Source organism: Entelurus aequoreus, linkage group LG22 (assembly GCF_033978785.1).
Source record: "Entelurus aequoreus isolate RoL-2023_Sb linkage group LG22, RoL_Eaeq_v1.1, whole genome shotgun sequence".
In the NCBI taxonomy this organism is placed as follows: domain Eukaryota; kingdom Metazoa; phylum Chordata; class Actinopteri; order Syngnathiformes; family Syngnathidae; genus Entelurus; species Entelurus aequoreus.
Window position 1 is genome coordinate 17,034,336 of NC_084752.1, and position 19,713 is coordinate 17,054,048.

At 38.0% G+C, this 19,713-nt stretch overlaps 1 protein-coding gene across 3 annotated transcripts in view; it reads right to left on the reverse strand.

Annotated features, from left to right (window-relative positions):
- Positions 1 to 19,713, reverse strand: part of tmc5 (transmembrane channel like 5) — a 38,018-nt gene that overhangs the window by 9,476 nt on the left and 8,829 nt on the right. For all 3 annotated transcript variants that reach the window (XM_062032759.1, XM_062032758.1, XM_062032760.1), the window contains 14 exons: positions 18,843 to 19,066; positions 18,686 to 18,763; positions 17,118 to 17,231; positions 16,600 to 16,702; positions 14,493 to 14,574; positions 14,166 to 14,420; positions 10,351 to 10,493; positions 10,126 to 10,270; positions 7,304 to 7,456; positions 5,639 to 5,805; positions 1,457 to 1,532; positions 1,272 to 1,369; positions 1,103 to 1,198; positions 915 to 990 (listed from right to left, as the gene is read on the reverse strand). In XM_062032759.1, coding sequence (XP_061888743.1) covers positions 915 to 990; positions 1,103 to 1,198; positions 1,272 to 1,369; positions 1,457 to 1,532; positions 5,639 to 5,805; positions 7,304 to 7,456; positions 10,126 to 10,270; positions 10,351 to 10,493; positions 14,166 to 14,420; positions 14,493 to 14,574; positions 16,600 to 16,702; positions 17,118 to 17,231; positions 18,686 to 18,763; positions 18,843 to 19,066 — 1,810 coding nt within the window. The remainder of the gene's footprint in view (positions 1 to 914; positions 991 to 1,102; positions 1,199 to 1,271; positions 1,370 to 1,456; positions 1,533 to 5,638; positions 5,806 to 7,303; positions 7,457 to 10,125; positions 10,271 to 10,350; positions 10,494 to 14,165; positions 14,421 to 14,492; positions 14,575 to 16,599; positions 16,703 to 17,117; positions 17,232 to 18,685; positions 18,764 to 18,842; positions 19,067 to 19,713) is intronic.

The following is a 19,713-nucleotide window of genomic DNA, read 5'->3' on the forward strand; positions in this document are numbered from 1 at the left end:
TTTCCAAAAACAATTTGAAATGTGGACTCGTCAGACCACAGAACACTTTTCCACTTTGCATCAGTCCATCTTAGATGAGTTCGGGCCCAGCGAAGCCGGCAACGTTTATGGGTGTTGATTAATGGACTTCTCTTTGGATTTCGCTTTGCATAGTAGAGTTTTAACTTGTACTTACAGATGTAGCGACTAACTGTAGTTCCTGACAGTGGTTTTCTGAAGTGTTTCTGAGCCCATGTGGTGATATCCTTTACACACTCACTGATGTTGCTTTTTGATGCAGTACCGCCTGAGGGATCAAAGGTCCGTAATATCATCGCTTACGTGCAGTGATTTCCCAGATTCTCTGAACCTTTTGATATTACGGACCGTAAATGGTGGAATTCCCAAATTCCTTGCAATAACTCGTTGAGAAATGTTCTTAAACTGTTCGACACTTTGCTCACGCATGTGTTCACAAAGTGGTGACCCTCGCACCATCCTTGTTTGTGAATGACTGAGCATTTCATGGAAGCTACTTTTTTACCCAATCATGGCACCCACCTGTTCCCAATTAGCATGTTCACCTGTGGGATGTTCCAAATAAAGTGTTTGATGAGCATTCCTCAACTTTCTCAGTCTTTTGTGCTACTTGTGCCAGCTTTTTTGAAACATATTGTGGCATCAAATTCCAAATGAGCTCAAATTCTCAAAAAATATCAAATTATTCCAATTCGAATGTTAAATATATTGTCTGTGCAGTCTATTCAATTGAATATAGGTTGAAAAGGATTTGCAAATCATTGTATTTTGTTTTTATCTACGATTTACACAACGTGCCAACTTCACTGGTTTTGGGGTTTGTAGATGCATGCAGCAATGACCGTGTGTCCGGTATAACATCCACATTTTTTGTTTTACATACAGTATATATTTACCTTCTTTACGTAAAACAAGGTCAAAAACTTGACAATTTGGATGGCAGGCAGCAGCGGAGAGAAATAAATTCCAATCCTGCAGTTCAGAAAAAGCAAAGAGCAAACAATTATGAAAGTAATGTATTAAGGACACATTTAGTTTGACCTCCATGTTAATTTCAAGTAATTAATTTGATCATTTTGTTTACCAGAGCAGAGTCTGTGCATAGATGAGCTCAAGGACATTCCTGGCTACGTCAAACTCGGGAACACCAAGCCGTGGTAAAAATTTAGTTCCAATCCAACTGCAAGATATTTAAAAAAAAAATCACATCTGACTTAAATTACACATTAAAAAATATCCCACACATAACTCACTTGGCAAGGAACTCTCCAAAGAAAGATCCTAACATCAGAAAGAAAAAGTCAAAGATGACCAGGCGGTATAAGGCCTGTCCAACCATGGATTCCCAACACTGTAGATAACACATTTCAAAATGTGAAGAAAACGTTCTATTGTGATTACAGGAGGGCTCAGAAAATATATATTTTTCCCAACATACCAAAAACGTCTGAGTCACCACATTCATCCAGTAGTAACATAAGACACCCAGAATAAACATCTTGAGTATAACATTCCTGTAAATAGAAAAAACAATCTTTAAATACAACTAATATGCTTAATGTATTTTAAATACATTATAAATAAATTACAGGGGTCCTCAAGTAATAGGTCTAAGGGCCAGAATTTTCTTAGTAGACACTTTAAGGGCCAGCAACGCTTATTAGGTGAATAAGATACATATATATTATGAACGTAATATAAATTATAATACAGTGGTACCTCAACTTAAAGGGAAACTGCACTTTTTTTGGAATTGTGTGTATTGTTCACAATCATTAATGAGAGACAAGAAGATACGTCTTTTTTTTAGGATCCTTTAATTAAAATGTGACTAAAAGGAGTCACTGTTGTAGCATTCAAAGCCCTCTAAAACAATTTCAAAACCCTCCATCAATAGTCCGTAATATCATCAAAAGGTTCAGAGAATCTGGAGAAATCACTGCACGTAAGCGATATTACGGACCTTTGATTCCTCAGGCGGTACTGCATCAAAAAACAACATCAGTGTGTAAAGGATATCACCACAGGGGCTCAGGAACACTTCAAAAAATGACTGCCGGTAACTACAGTTTGTCGCTACATCTGTAAGTGCAAGTTAAATCTCTACTATTCAAAGCGATAGCCATTTTATCAACAACACCCAGAAACGCCGCCGGCTTCGCTGGGCCCGAGCTCATCTTAGATGGACTGATGCAAAGTGGAAAAGTGTTCCGTGGTCTGACGAGTCCACATTTCAAATTGTTTTTGGAAACTGTGCACGTCTTGTCCTCCGGAACAAAGAGGAAAATAACCATCCGGATTGTTCTAGGTGCAAAAGTTCAAAAGCCAGCATCTGTGATGGTATGGGGGTGTATTAGTGCCCTAGGTATGGGTAACTTACACATCTGTGAAGGCACCATTAATGCTGAAAGGTACATACAGGTTTTGGAGCAACATATGTTGCCATCCAATCGACGTTATCATGGACGCCCCTGCTTATTTCAGCGTGACAATGCCAAGCCACGTGTTACATCAACGTGGCTTCATAGTAAAAAAGTGCGGGTACTAGACATCAACATTTTGTATACACAATGCAAGTATATATATAATGTGGTAACAAATACATTCATAACAATATGCAATATGTTCAATATTTACCATACTTTGGTCATTTTTAAGCATTACTGCATTTATTTCTGTCTCCATAACAGCGCACTTCCGACTTCCGGCAAAAAATGTGTGTTACTGATTTCGGAAACAAACGTGTGTTCTAATAATAGCAGACTTGGTAAAAGACAACAAAGACAAATATTTTTGGACAAATGAGGATTCACAACCTTATCTTATTGAAGCCTAATATCTGGAGGATGAACTGCTGCTTATAGAAGAGACTTTGGAGCAGACTGAAGCCAAGACTGAGGTCAACGTGCCCTGCGGGTTTTAATGTGAAACTTGGAGCCAAGCTATGCGGACATAAATGGAGTGCTTACCCAAAATCAACTTGAAAAAACTTCCCTGGCCAGTTGGACCAAACGAACTGTCCATTGAGTGAGTCACTATAATATTTGATCACGATACACTCAGCACACCATGCCTGGTATCACAACTACATACGCTGTCAAGCTAGCCGTGTACAAACAAAACATGAAATGTGGGCTAATGCTTCAGATGCTGCAATATGATTATTCATGTTTTTCAGTCAATATAGATTGGTGTCCTATTGCATTGAGTTGAACTCAAAAGCCATTCAGCTGCTGACACAAAAGCGAGTCTATCTCTCCCGTACGTAGCTTATGGCTATTGCCTTAGCATGCCATCCCAAGACGATGCGCTACGCTAGAAAAAAAGTTCCTCTGTATTTGCTCTTACAACTGCAATGTCGCTACAGCTTGGTTATTGTACAGGTTAGGGATTGTATAAATGAAGTACTGTTGGCGGGTTTTGGATGCAGTTTAAAGTGATTTACCAACAACATGGATTGCTCCCATGAGCTGCATTGCGAGTGAAGTGAATTAATTAACTGATACTCTGTTTTGTAAAGGGTGAATGTTTAGAATTATCTTGGGAGAAAGCAAACCACCAGTTTAAATAGTGGAATTTCAGTTTGAGCACATAATAAGATAAGGCCCCTTAGTGTGATATTCACAGGTGGGTTGGATCACTTCTCGTAGGAAAGAGGCCCTAATTTGGACTTGGGAATGCAAAAGTGATAACCATATCCTTGAGAAGAGACTACATGTTCAGCTCAACGCCAACATTTAAGTTATGGCTTAAAGCAGTTGTTTTTCAGACACTTACACACGAATATCTCCTTTTATGGTCAGGGTGTGCTCTCCTGACTTAGCACACACACACACAGACAGGAAGGAGGAATATAAAACTGATGGTTTGGCTTCTTCAAGTTAGGAGAGACCTTTTTTGACTTGACCTCCTCCAGGAACTACAGTCCTGTATAATGACGGTCGCTTGTAATCAGGGGCGCCGCTAGGGATTTTGGGCCCCATGAAAATAATCTTTACAGGGCCCCCCTGTATTATAATTTCATCATCATTAGGGGCCTCTCTGGGCCCCCCTCCATCATGGGCCGCTAGAATCCGTGTCCTTTACCCCCCCCCCCCTTTTCGGCGCCCCTGCTTGTAATAAAGAAACTTTTAGTTCAGTAAAGCGTCTCCGACGTCTTTTGATCCAGCCGCACTGCCATGTCATCCTTCTGTCCGGACGAGAGTAACAAGACCAGAAATACACATCAGCCACCAAGCCAAAGCAGATTTTACAAATTACAATGCAAAAAAAACCTAATAAATGTGTCTTCTTGTCTCTCATTAGGATTGTAAATGATAGGCAAAAAAAAAAGGGTTGTTCCTCTTCAAGAGTGCGCCAAATTTAGAGGGTTTTTAGATGAGAGCTTTCTTTTGGTTAATGGTTATGCTTTAAGTTGCAAGCCAAAATTAGAGTTATAAGCATCCCTACCATTAGTTGGTGTAGCATTTGTCGCCACATAAGATTAGCCCAAAACATCTGGTCTCACTAAATAGCATTAGTTTATAGCTAGAGATCGACATGATTGGATCAAAGAAAGTGAGTGTGAAGAACAGTGCCAAAACAAAGAATATGATGATATACATTGAATTAATGAAATAAATAATCAAAAACATGACCGATTTCGCAGTCGACACGGCAACGCAAAACGGGCGTAGCACTGCTAGTCTGCACCATACTGAAGCAGAAGGAGTTTAACGCCAGCCAAGCGGGTTGAAATAATATCTAACCAGCGTACATTTTAATTTTGATGGTTTTTTTTTGGTGGAGAAGCAGCTGGAAGGAAAACTCGTAGAAGTCCACTCTCCAAGGTAAATACTGTATAATATTACATTATTTCATAAAAATAATGTACTTGTTCGTAGTACATTCTATTGTATTGTTTTTATCAATATTTCGGTAACACTTTAGTATGGGGAACATATTCTAAGAAACAAAGACTTAATTTAGAGTTATTTGGACAATAGGGGAACATATAAGGGTTAGGGTTAGGGTTACTAATAAGCAATAATTCTGAGGTTATTGAGGGAAGACTCTTAGTTAATGGCTTACTGGTTGTATAATAAGGCCATGCAGAATAAGGCATTAATAAGTACTTAATAATGACTAATTAAGAGCCAATATGTTATTAATTTGCATGTTAATAAGCAACTAATTAATGGTGGATATGTTCCCCATACTTTAGTGTTACCAATATTTCTTAATTAAGTGGGGTTTTTTTTGTTTTTTTTAAAAGCCATGTTACATTTTACATTTTACCTATTAAATTGATTTTAATTCATTTCAATGGGCGACGTTAATTTGAGATACGAGTGTTTTGAGTTAAGAGCTACGTGACAGAACAAATTTAAGCTCATAAATTGAGGTACTACTGTATTTAAAAAACAATAGCCATGGTAGATGTCGCCATTCACCCCAACCGTGCTCAGATAGCAAACATCATTACCCAAAAAGATATCCACTGATCTCCTCCAGTTTTGAGCAGATTTCTGTAAAACTGGATTGTTTCATTATTTGGGTGAAGTTAGCGCCTATTGAGGACCCCTGCTCTACTGTAACATATACTTGAGCTTGACGAGACCCAGATCGCCTCTTATCAGACCTGAGCACCAGGGCGTAGATCTGCTTGCGTTTACTGGAGTAATGCTCAAACTTATTGAAGAGGGAATAGAAGAGTGGGACCACCAGGTTCATCAAGGACACCACAAAGGGGACCAAAAGAGTCTCTGCCTCCTGTTGCAGCGATGAGTCTGCCACATCCACTGTCCTCTGAAAAGATGGAGGCCACACAAAGAGTGATTGATAAATCTTGAGTCAGTTCATGGTGCATGCTGATAAGAGATTTTAGTAATCTTTCCGGGATACAAGTGCTGCATATTGGATGTAATGGTACACCGTAATCAGGGTTCAGTACGTACAGTAGGAAGGGGATACATACGGCCCCATTTGTTGTGGTTTACCTGACACATAAAACGTGACGAAATGCGGGGTTGCAGTTTTCACTTTGCCCGCTAGATGGCAGTAGTGTTGAATATCTTAGAACAGAGGTGTCCAAAAGTCGTATTCACTGAGGGCCACATCGCAGTTATGTTTGGCCGCTTCTAACAGTGAATGCTATTATTACACAATTTTTTAATGCATTTTATTAGATTTTTAAAATGTAAAAAAAAATATGCTAAGTTGCAATAATTTCACCTCAAAATTGAGTGTATATTACTGTATATTGAAACACGGTACTGCTGTTTTTATGGTAAAAAAAGGCAGCTCAGTTTCCAGAATTTTACTGTAAAATTTACATTTGTTTTTTTTACTGTAAATAAAAGAACCAGCAATTTTACAGTAAAATGTTGGCACCAGAGCTGCCAGTTTGTTTGTTGTTGTTGTTTTTTACCGAAAATCAACAACTGTAGATGTTTTGGTGTATTACTGTAAATGCCAAAACGGCACCACAGTTTATTACAGTAAAAAAAGTACTTTTTTTTTTTTTCATTTAGAGAAAAATGCTGTAAAAACCACAGTAAATTTCACAATTTTACCATGAAATCTATTGCTACTTTTACATTGCACAATTTGATGGATAACTTGCTGTGAAATCATTATTATTAGTATTTATTTCTATTTAAAAAATGGATTGAATGTTTGATCATATATTTTTGCATACTTAGACAATATTTAAGTTAACATAATTTGCAATTTCATGGAGTACATATATTTGTTTTCCCCCAAAATAGAAAGAAAGAATACATTTAGTAAGAAAAGTTACAGTACTTTATTGATACATATTATTTCCAGGCTTTCGAGGTCCAAATAAAATGAAGTGGCGGGCCACATCTGGCCCCAGGGCCTTGAGTTTGACACCTGTGTCTTAGAATGTGTTTCGTGGCAATTCCAACGTTTACCACGGCGTCAACTGTATTGAATTGTAAAATGATTAACCTCCTCCCCCTTTTACTCTCAAGGGAGATCCACCCAGGAATAAGGCCATATAAATCCCTTCCCCACTGTACCTTGGTTTTAAGGTTTGGTTAATTTGGGGAACAAAACTGCTATTTTTTTCCCTCATTTTCAAAATTATGTCCAGTTCCAGGCAATTCTCCACGAACAAAAAATTATATTTTTTTCACTTTTCTTTGATGAATTCAACAACCATAAATAAATAAATATGGCGCTCAACAATTTTAAACAGTCCAACAGTCCAAATTGGCAGAAGTCTGTGCTCTACTGAGTGCCACGTATTGATGTTCATGCTATCATCTGACTTGATTACCTGCTGTTCGTATTGGCATAGGTAATAGACGCTGGCTCCGCAGCCCACAGCCAAGCCGGTGGAGAGGAGCCACGAGCCGAGATGAATCCCTATTTGCTTGATCTTTTCATTGAGGGTTAACTGCTCCCTTTGGGCCTTCTCTGACATTGACTCCTGGAAGATGTAAGAGGTTAAAAATGGGCCAATGGGCCAGAAAAACAGTGAAACATGACATCTGAACAATGAAAGTGTATTGGTGTATCACTGCGTAAAACCTGGGAGGCATGTATTCTCTTTACTACAGTTTAGTAACAAAAATACAGAGCTGGCAAGGGGTCACAATGAAAATGGTGAATATTGAAAATTTCCACTGTAAAATATGCAAGGACTCGGAGGATTCAAACTCAGTCAAATAACAAATGTGTCATGTTACAGGTTCCAAAATACTGGATACAATACAGAAATATTGCATCTAATCTTTTGGGTTGTAAAATAAAATTTTTTATAGACAACAGTATGGGATGTAGTATTTGCATGGCTCCGGATGAATACATTCTAATATGTCGTGTATTATTCAGCAATATAGTCCTGCATGTCTTTCTTTGGCATTTCAAGTAACAACATTCAAACCTTGCTTCTGGATTCTGAATTAAGAATGTATACCACATTGCAATGCTATTCTATGAATTCCAATTGAAGGTAGAAGGTAGAATTGCAATAACAATCTGAAATGAAGGACGCAGAATTTAAAATCCACAAAATTACAAATGATAATTTTGGTGTATTCCGGAATCACCCTGTACTGTATATTCCATGCATGGCCATTTTACATGATTATTATGACTATGAACGTCCTGTACACATGATATTATATCACACTATAATTTTTTTTTTCTTGGACATTTTTAGATAAAATAATATTGTATTATACAGATCTTTTAAAGGGGAACTGCAATTTTGGGGGGGAATTTTGCCTATTGTTTACAATCATTATGAAAGACAAGACGACGGATGTATTTTTCAAAAATTGCATTCTTACTCGTAAACAAACATAAATACGCCAATGGGAGGTCCTCTATTCCACCACAAAACCAATAAAAAAAACATCCAAAAAGTGCCAACAATACTCCATTCACATTTCATGACTTGGGCGTTGAGCTGAAAATGTAGTCTCGTCACAAGGATAGGGCTATCACTTTTGCGTTCCAAAGTCCCAATTAGAGCCTCTTTCCTACGAGAAGTGATCCAATCCACCTGCGAATATCAAACTAAGGGGTCTATTAAGTGCTCAAACTGAAATACCCCTGTTTAAACTGGTGGTTTGCTTTCTCCAAGATGAATACAAACATTCACCATATACAAAACATCCATCCATCCATTTTCTACCGCTTGGCCCTTTCGGGGTCGCGGGGGGGTGCTGGAGTTAATTCACTTCACTAACACAGACAATCTATAGGGCCCCGTGATCACTACCGTGTGTGCCTATGTTTACATCATCGAGTGGTAAGCAGCTTCCTCGCTTCCTTTGCTTGTGGACATTTTTTGGAGATCATAAATCATGCCTCTCACCTGGATAGTAAAAAGACAAGGATGTAATCCGACAAGTGGATACACTTTGACAGCCAATTTAGACCAGGTAATGGCGTGAATGACACAAAAAAACGCTGTGTTCCACCCCCCTTTTCTTCGCGAGAATTATGAGTCATTTTTCATCTAAAGAAGACTATAACACGATTCTAGCAGTCAGCATCCTAATGACAGCAGACATTGTACAGTAAATTATATTTTATTATGCTTGTTCGCTCTCATGAAGTCTGCAAACGTAGTGATGCGTTTTTTAAATGAATGCGCCGCATATGCTTAAGATTATCAAAATATGTAAATTTTAATTGTTATTATAAATGTGCATGTTACTACATTACATATATACATGTATATAAAACCCTAATGGAAGTGTTTGGATGTTTTTAAGGGCTTTTATTGGCAGAATAGAGGAACTCCCATAGGCTCCATTGAAAGTGGATTTTGTTCGCATTTTTTTAATACTTAGAATGCATTAAAAAAAAGAAAAACGTGTTCTCGTCTTACATAAGGATTGTGAATGATAGGCAAAATAAATAAAAAATGCAATTCCCTTTTAAGCATTCACAAAAATAAATTAAACTAACAGTTAAGCATGCCAGGTGTCAGCATTTTAGAGGTATAAGACTAAAAGTTGTGGTTATTGTTACAAGGCGCTACCTTGCTAGAATGCTGAGGGGTTTCATTGTAGCATTTTTTGTAGGTATAAAAATAAAAGTCACTGATATTGCTGCTTTCAAATAATGAAAAATATTGGAAAAAATACTTATTGGACTACTTATTATAGACTCCTTAACCGCACTCCAGCCTGTGTTCTGCTTCTGGAGTCCCATCGCTAAATAAATGTAACAGCTGTGGTCTGTTCATTAGGAAGAGTACTGTGATATATACATTATTTATGCAGCTTTCATATTAAAGACAAGATTTTATGTGCATAGTTGCACGCTTACGTTAAAGGGAGCTTTGTGTCTATGTAAACCGCTCTGATACACCCTTGTCACACTGCCTGAGGATTAAACCAGGGTCCCCAGATTGAGAGTTGAGTGTGCTAGTCGGTGAGTCAAGCTAGAAGATCGGGGGATCATCTTGTTGTCTAGCACAACTCTTAGAAGAAAGGGAACAATGTTTAACACTGTACTATTGCAGAGCTGCACCAGCTGGTATCCGTTAAATCTTCATTAATAGTCCATAGTCATATTAGTCCGTACAAAGAAAATACTAAGTTGTCATATTTAGACAAGAGTTTGGGTTTCAACATTTACCTTGAGCTGTACACTGAGGTTGTTCTTGCGCCGTCTCACTGCTTTCTCATTGACTATGCTAAAATCCCAGCTGCACAAAAGCTGCCATGCACTGTTTGACACCTGAGCCGCAAGCACGTAGTTTGCCTGGAATGAGTTTGCCATGCTGCAGGAGTACAGAAGCAGCGTTACCTGCCGCAAACATTCAAATGGTGACAAGAGTTGAATCATGCAAACTTGACTGACCTAAAGATGAGTGCAATGCCACACAACACCATATAAATGGCGATAGTGAAGAAGTAGGCCAGCTGCATGTTGTACTCCACAGAATCCACAAGGGTTTTGTTGCTGTAGCCACCGTAGTACATGACAGTGTAGGTGAAGTAACCCTGAAGGAGTAGAAACATATTCATATCAGTCATATTCATATCTTCTCTGCTGGCCTACCATAAATAATATTTAATTTTTTATTTACTTTTCATAAATATACAAAAGTATTCATCAAATTCTCTTCATGTCATATTAGGGTGTTTGTAAGTTACAGCTTTTATCCAATCAAAATTCAGTTAGCTTGTGTGAATTCTGCCGGAGGCCTTCTGAACCAACATTAGCGGCGGCCCGTGCAGTTTAACGAACGGAGGACATTCAGTTAACATACGGTTGCGATAGCCGATCAGATCACGAGTTTAAGACAGTAGCCCATCTAAGTAGCCTTATGTTGAATAGGACTGTGATTGGATGCTCACTTGTCACTCCCAAGTATCCAATCACAAGTTGTGATTTACAAAAGCAGAAAGTGGCACCGGAGCCATACCCGGCCAGCGGAGAAATCAGTGTTACTCACTTTTTTAACCAACAAAGAAGCAGAGCAAAACATTAATTAGGTGGCAGATATATATTTGCAATGGCATTTTCCAAGAAGGATATTTTAAAGAGAGACTAGATATTGTGAGACGAGGTCGGCCGACTCCGCGGTACCAATGGCTTTACAAATTGTGAGTTCAAATTTATTTGTTCACATTCAATATGTTTTTTACAATTTTTTGTTTTGACAGTACCACGTCCGATGCGGGTTTATTGATTTTTAAATGCACCACAAAATAGCCTGTTTTGTACACTGGTGACAAATTGAGGTGAATCAATACTCAGTAGTGTGTAAGCAGTGTTGGGTTAGTTACTGAAAACCAGTAACTAGTTACAGTTACTAGTTACTTTATTTCAAAAGTAACTCAGTTACTAACTCAGTTGCTTACACCAAAAAGTAATGCGTTACTGTGAAAAGTAACTATTTAGTTACTTATTTTTTTAAAGCTCCCATTAATGCCCTTTTAGCCTTCATTTCAGTACTGTTATTGCACTGGAGAATAATACAATCTGTTGATCAACTTGACATGCATTTGCATCACTGAACTCTGCTAAGCAATGTGGTCTACATACAACACACAAAGACAAAGATATGTTTCAGAGGGCCAACTTATTTCAGGCCAGAACAAATTGACAAAACTATTTTAAATAGCTGCAACATAACATACATAAGTAACAAACAGCATTATAACAACGTAGCTGTAAACGAAATATGTACTTTAACTTTATTTTTACATACCAAAGCCTAACCAGGCGTTTTTTCTCTCATGGAATTCTGAAATAAAATCATGTCTGAAGCCCAGAAAACTCTACACATTTCCCCAGTTTTACTTTAGAGATAAGGAAATATTGGCCTGGCCCACTAGGATCCCTCTTTATGTTTGTGAACTTTATTTTTTATACATTTAGAGTGATGTGATAATCAAACACTCTAGAAGTCTAGAAATAAAGAGTATATAAGAGAATTGACAGAGTGTGCGTACTATAATTCATAGTAACATTGATTTTGATTCAATATTATGTTTTGAGCAATGACAGTTTGAAAGAATAAAAAAACAGCTTTGTTTTATTAGTCAACATTGTAACGTTTTCTAAATTACATTTCACCTTTAAGCTTTTTTATTTTACTTTTGTTATGTTTTTGTTTATTTTAATAGTATTTTTAGAAAGTGCTGTGGGCCTTTAAAACATTAGCTGTGGGCTGCAAATGGCCTCCGGGGCACACTTTTGACACCCCTGCTATAGATAATAAAAAATTAAATCTGATAAATCTATCGATAAAAAGCTGAGCCTGGCGACGCATGCGTGTTAACAACTCTCTCGCTCTCTCTGTCTCCGCCCCTCCTTCACGAATGCTGCTGCGCGCACCCCTCCCTCCCTCCCTTCCCACACTCAGACACACACACAGTGCGGCTCCTCCGTGTGACACAAGAGATTCAGAAGAACGACACCGTAGCGCTGCCACAAAACACACTCAGATCTTCTGTTTCAAGCCAATACTACATAAAAAGTAACGTAAAATAATGCAGTAACGCATCATGTAGTAACGGTAACTGAGTTACTGAATATAAAAAATAACGCGTTAGATTACTAGTTACCGCCGAAACTAACGGCGTTACAGTAACGCGTTACAGTAACGCGTTACTTTGTAACGTGTTAGTCCCAACACTGTGTGTAAGTGTGTTTCTGTATAGTATTTTTCAAGCCGTGGTCATGTGGCAACATAAATTATGGTATTTTGAGAAGTATTTATTGAAGTCGGACTAAGTAGGACATCACTGAAGGTCTAGGTGGGAAACGCATGGCCCCCCACTGATTCATATACATATTAAAGCTGCAAGCAGCAATGGACGGGACCGACTTTGAGGGCTCATAAAATCCAAACCGGAGCAGTGATTAAAACTCTTTCATCAACTTTTAATCAGAAGGGTTCAATCTCTCTCCTGTGCTAGTTTGAAGCCGACACGACAAAACGCTCAGAAGAGATAATGTTTGAAAAAAGGTGACTGTTTTTACTCAACTTTTGTTTTGAAGGGGGAATTGCAAACTTCCTGTTGGTTTTTGCTGGGGGTTGTCAGCGTATGAAATCTAGGTCTAAGTGAGACCTACATAGATGTTTTTGTTTCATGTCTCTACGACATTCCTACTGGGAGTTACAGGCAGTTTTGTCTGTGTTTTCTTCCTAGGGGGCGCTAGAGCGCAATTTTGAGTTTTGGGGTTTTGTTTTTTTGATTAGATCGCAATTTTCGCCAGTCCTGATGTGTGTCCAATTTGGTGAGTTTTGAAGCATGATAAGGGGGTCAAATTACAGCTCAAAGAGGCGGCGGTATAATAATAAAATGCTAGAAATACAATAGGGTCCTCAGTCCCAAAGGGACTCTGTCCCTAATTAAAACTGTTTACTGGGTTACACTAAACATACTAAACTTGGTAGAGAGCCATCGACAAATAATTTAAATTTAGATGAGGATCTGGATAAAGCGGCTAATACAATTAATACAATATAATAATACACTTGGGTGGCCCGCGACCCCAAAGGGAATAAGCGGTAGAAGATGGATGGATGGGGGGGCGTGGCTCAGAGGGTGGAGCGGCCGTCCAGCTACTAGAGGGTTCCTGGTTCTAATCCAGCTTCCGCCATCCTTGTCACGGCCCTTGTGTTCTTGGGCAAGACACTTCACCCACCTTGCTACCATCGTCGCTCACACTGGTGTATAAATGTGGTTGAAGGGGCCGCAGGCTCAAACTGGCAGTCAGTCAACCCAGGGCATCTGTGGCTACAATTGTAGCTTACCACCATCAATGTGTGAATGTGGAATGAATTAATGATGGGTTCTCAGTTCTCTGTGAAGCGCTTTGAGTGTCTAGGAAAGCGCTATAATCCATTATTATTAGGAAATTATTATAAAAGTTTTAGTCACTGTTACATGTGGTCATTAAAGTATTGCTTAAATAACAGTTTAATAGGGTGTTTAAGACTTTTGCACAGTACTGGATATACTGCACATGGTCAATGAATGAATGAATCAATCAATCAATCAATCGATCACTTAATCAATCAATCAATAAACATGTTTTAATATAGACCTTAATGTTTCTCAAAGAGCGTCACAAACTCATGACGACATCCCTTGACCCACACCCCACATGGTATCACTTTATGCAGATGCTTCGACTGAATAAGAGACTACACTTACAGCCCCTGTTAGTATCTCCAGTCCTCTGAAGCTTGAGGGTAAATTGGGGGAGTGATCGGACAGTAGCAGCGGGATGGTGATGAATCCAAAGTTGACCAAGAAGGACAATATGTTGACCATGAGCAACCACTTAAGAAACAGAAAATAGGAAAGTACGCTGGTGCCAAACTTTCCGCCTATCTCTTTCATAACGCCTTGCCACAGTCCCAAGGCCTGTTTAGCTGACCGGATATTGTCGCCGGCCCTGCGAATGGACTGCAAGAAAACAGCTTGTGAAATACAGGGAAAAGCAGTATTGACTAGAAGATGCAGCTTTGAAAGACTCACCACTGACGCTGTCTCCGAGCAATCTGCAAAGCATGTGAACCGCCGAGATTGCTTGGAAGACTTTATTGCAAGAACTTGACTCCTGTGGGCGTCATACATAACATTATTTTGTGTGACACAGCCAAACGTGGTCAATTTGCATTAAAAGGTAAATTATTTCACATTGGATTGCACAGTCTGGGGCAATTACAAGATAATGTAATCTGCAAAAACATTGAACTTCCTGGTAATTATAACTCTGTGTGGACCTTGAAACAATGACTCACTAAAAACGTATTTTTGGTAAACCTGGGTATTCCGATGCAAAAATGCTGGACCAGGGAAAAAAAATATTGTGATGTACTGAATTTAAAACATGACATTCTTGAGAGTGAGCGTCACTGATGTGTTTTTAGTAAGCCACAGAAATAAGCTTGAATGCATTTGTAATGATGTGGTTTATGGATTAAGTTTATTTTAATATGCATACAATTACATCACGATACATCACAATTTCCAGTTTCACTTTTCAACATGTTTGAAAAGGAGTGGGAAGAATCAGAGCTTTTTTAATCTTACCCTTTTACCATTTCATAGCAATTACTAACACTTTTGTTCACTTCCTGTTCTGAATTTGTACACAATTTACACCATAAAAAATACAATTCTAAAGAAATAAAAAGTGAAGTAAGTGGTATTTTGTCCTGATCCGTTGCCCGGATCATCTTCTGTTTAGTTGTGGACTCCCTCAGTTCCTGTTTTGTGCACCTCTGGGTGTGTTTCCCGTTTCTCGCCACGCTCGGCCTGGCTCCCTTATTTGCTACCATGTGGTGATATCCTTTACACACCAATGTCGCTTTTTGATGCAGTACCGCCTGAGGGATCAAAGGTCACGTTGGTTTTCGTCCTTGCTGCTTATGTGCAGTGATTTCTCCAGATTCTCTGAACCTTTTGATGATATTACGGACCGTATATGGTGAAATTCCTAAATCCCTTGCAATAGCTTGTTGAGAAATGTTGTCCTTAAACTGTTCGACAATTTGTCCACACAGTTGTTCACAAAGTGGTGACCCTCGCCCTATCCTTGTTTGTGAATGACTGAGCATTTCATGGAAGCTGCTTTTATACCCAATCATGGCACATACCTGTGCCCAATTAGCCTGTTCACCTGTGAAAGGTTCCAAATAAATGTTTGATAAGCATTCCTCAACTTTCTCAGTTTTTTTTGCCACTTGTTGGTTTTGCATAATGGAGCCCCTTTAGGTAACTTTTCGTATAAAGTATACTTGTCAAAGTAGTTTTAATACGACATACTTTTACTTTTTCTTGAGTATTTTTGTGAAGAATCCAATCCACTTTGTTTATACATTACAATTGAAATAAACGATAAAAGTTTCACAAATTGCTGCAAAGTAGTTAAACGCATATTTAAAAGGTAATCTGGTGCAAGAAACATTTAATAGATTTTAATTAATAAACTATTTTTTAATACAAAATAAATTTTTTTTATAAATAATAAACATTTAAATAAATGCATTTATTAAATAAAATAATTTCATAGACTAAGCTCACGCAACTCTCATGTTGGTTTAAAATCCAAGAAGTAAAAAATATGTTTTAAGACACGATTTAAAAGAAAAATAACATTTTACTCTGATACAATGAGTATCATTACGATCGCTACTTTACTTTTACCATCAAAAATTACCAACCACCCACCCATACGCACACACTCTTACTCAATTATTTGGATTACTACTTTTTACTTTCCCTTGAGCATTACTCTACGGTAGTCTTATTTGAGTGCAATGGTTGCCTACTCTGGTCTACCCACCTCAGCTAATAAGCAGTAGCAAATGAAATAATCCGTGAGTGTATGCTACAGATTTGCAAACATAGCATTTCCAGCAAGTGTTTGGTAGTTCATCATCCAATGGCAATTAGGCATGCATTGTTGGAGGGATGTCAGGGTGAGGGTAGCTGCACGCCAATGCGCTCACCTTTACAGTAATCAGAAAGCAAATGGTGACCGTTTTTGGCGACTGTTTTATTCAACTGACACTTAAGCGAAGTCCTGACAGTGACATAATGCCACCCAAAATGAAGTAGAAAACATGAGCACTCTTACCTGATGTGTTTTTTCTCTTTAAAGTTCATCGGAAGGTCCCGTATGGCATTTACTCTGTCTCGTGTTGACAAGGCGACAAGTTCTTTGACCAGGCTCCGTTCTTCTGTTATCAAAGTGGGAGAGGGAGAGTTGGAAGGATTACTGGAATATCGTAGTCAGTAAAAGGACACGTTTACTTTACCCAACTAATATTACTGGTCTAAAAATCTAATCATGTAAAAGTTCTAAAAAATTAAAGCCGTGCTTACTATGCAAAACCAACTTTTCTTACCTGTTGGCATCTTTTTTGTCTATATGGAGTTTGCATACGTCCCAGAAATGTTCAATCAAACCATGGAGGCATAACAAAGGTATTATATGGACTAATTGAAGTATCCAATGTGTCTAACATGCATGTTTTGGGAATGTGGCGGAAAGCGAAGTGAACTGATTAAGACATGCATTGTTTGTCATGCATTGTCACCATATAGTGCATACAGTAGTGTCACTTATCTCAGAACTAACATGCAGACTCTTACCTTTTTCCATCTCATTAATGATGGCTTCTTCTGCAAACGCTATATGACCAGGATCAGCACTAGGAAACATGTTTAACCTCATTCCAACTCCTCTAAATCTCATTGACATGGTGCCTGAAAAACAGGTGCAAAAACTAGAAACATCAGATTATGGGTTACTGAAGGAAAATTATTAGCCTGTAATTTCCAGTATTGCCAATGTTAAAATCATATTCCCATTAAAATATATTGTGTAACATTTCATTGGAGGCTAGCGCAGATCTACTGTAATATACTGTAGTTCTATGCAGAACTAACAAACAGTATTATTGCCATTTTAGAACAGGTTTTCCTAAATGTTGACTGTGCTGTCAGCTATTGCTTTTTGATTCATATCTATTCTGTTGTTTAAGTAATAAGTATGCCTATTGCTCCTAGTTTATGTACAGTATTACATATACAATCAAATTTCATACATTGTCTCATTTTAGTATGATTAAACCCATGTTGTCACTCAGTCTCTATTCAGAGTGCCACTGAAGGCGCCACATTGCTACCATAGTCAAGCCAGACCGTTGAGGCGCTTAACAGCCATCCTCCATGGTTTTGTATTGAACCTGGTCTTCAACTATCAGCTTGAATGTGCTTACGTTAAAGATCTACACGCACTGCTTGCGGTCCGCCACTTTAAATCGGATCGCTTCAAAGATTATTTCCACTTTGTATTCCCGGCTGGTGTAAAGGGAGTAGGGGCGACCAGGCAGTTTGCCAGAACAGGTAAGACTACACTTAAGGAGTCACGACAGTGTGAGGTATAGCGCTCCAAAGCTGTCCCCCGCATGCATGTAATTGCATCAGTTGATGTAATCAAATGTTGTGTGAGCATGCAGCCGTTATCCATTCATTTTTGAATATAACACAAGTAAAGGTGAGAAACACTATGGAATTAAGGAACTAATTCATAGCAAAGTAAGGCGGTGCCATCCATGTGGATCTACTCTCCCCTTTCACGGCTTATCATTGTCAAGAGCCGTCTATAAGGTGATGTTCAATTATATAATTATAATAAAATTGTATTCATATTTATCAATAACAATTTATTTGTAAAGACCAAACAAGTGTCTCAAAGGGCTTCACAAACCATCCCCTGATCTGAACCCACGTGTATTATATTATATGCATATTTACATGCATTTTGCTTGTTTTGTGCATGTAAAACAATACTAACTCTCAATAAAAAGTGTTTTAGGTTAACATTTTTGGCAGTCTGGAAAAAATTACTGGTAATTGCATTTACAATATTTCTTCAAACAAAAAATAGTTTTGGTTTTCATACGACTCAGTTTTCAACGGATCCTTTGGAACAGATTAATAATGGAAACCACCACTGTATACTGAAATTACTGACTGATGTACTTGTATAGCGAGAGCGGATGGAGCAGCTAAATAAAATGTATCTTGAGTCATATATTTTTTTCAGCCCTCTATTCACAATTAACTAGTTGGGATTTTTCAAGATGATTAACAATCAAGGTCAAGATAATCCAAGAGCCAGCAATAGTAGCACACAAAAATGGCTAAACCATTACCTGATGACGTATAAGGGAATTGGATAGGTGGCAACCGATCATGCTGAAAGTCTTGGGGAATTTGAATTGAACTGCTGTCTGAATAGAAAAAGTGAGGTGGTACAGTACACAGGGTTAAAATATTCAATATTTTTGGGATCAATTCTTGACCACTCACTTAAGTCCTGCTGCAACACAGGTCTCTCTGGACGTCTTGACTGTAGTTCCATGGGGATACTCTCTCTCCCCCTCCATCCTTCCTCCTGCCAGCCCGCCCAAGGTACTCTTCCATCATCACTGACACTCTGAACAACCGTGGAGTCATATGTTTCTGTCCTGTCATTATACAGAGCCTGGTCTTTTCGGCCATAGGGGTTGGTATGCTGTGGGTTTCTGGAAGACCTAAATAATGCACAGAACAGAAAAAATATACATTTACATTGGAAGCAATTTGATTACCTTTGTAATTGCCCCTTTTACAAAGACATAAGCATATGGGGAGCCAAATGTAAAAGTTCAGTCACATTTTTCCAGCAGATTTCTTAGATTTAACTCACTTTTCTAAGATTTACCTCATTTTTGTCAGATTTAGCTAGTTTTCATCACATTCAAGTTTAAATTAATGTTGACTCTAAATATTATATCTAAACGTTGAATCTAAACCTAAATCTTGAATATAAATCTATATGTTAAATATACATATTAAATATAAACCCAAATGTTAAATATGAATCTAAATGTGAGCACTAAATGTTAAATCTAAATCTAAATGTGAGCACTAAATGTTAAATCTACACCTAAATGTTAATCTAAAGGTACATTTAAAATCTAAATCTAGATGTGAGTGCTGAATGGTGAATCTAAACCTAAATAATAAATATAAACCTAAATATTAAATCTAAACTTAAATGTTAAATATAAACCTAAATACTAAATATAAATGTTGAATCTAAATGTAAGCGCTAAATGTTAAATCTAAACCTAAATGTTAAATCTAAATCTAAATGTGAGCCCTAAATGTTACATCTAAACCTAAATGTTAATCTAAA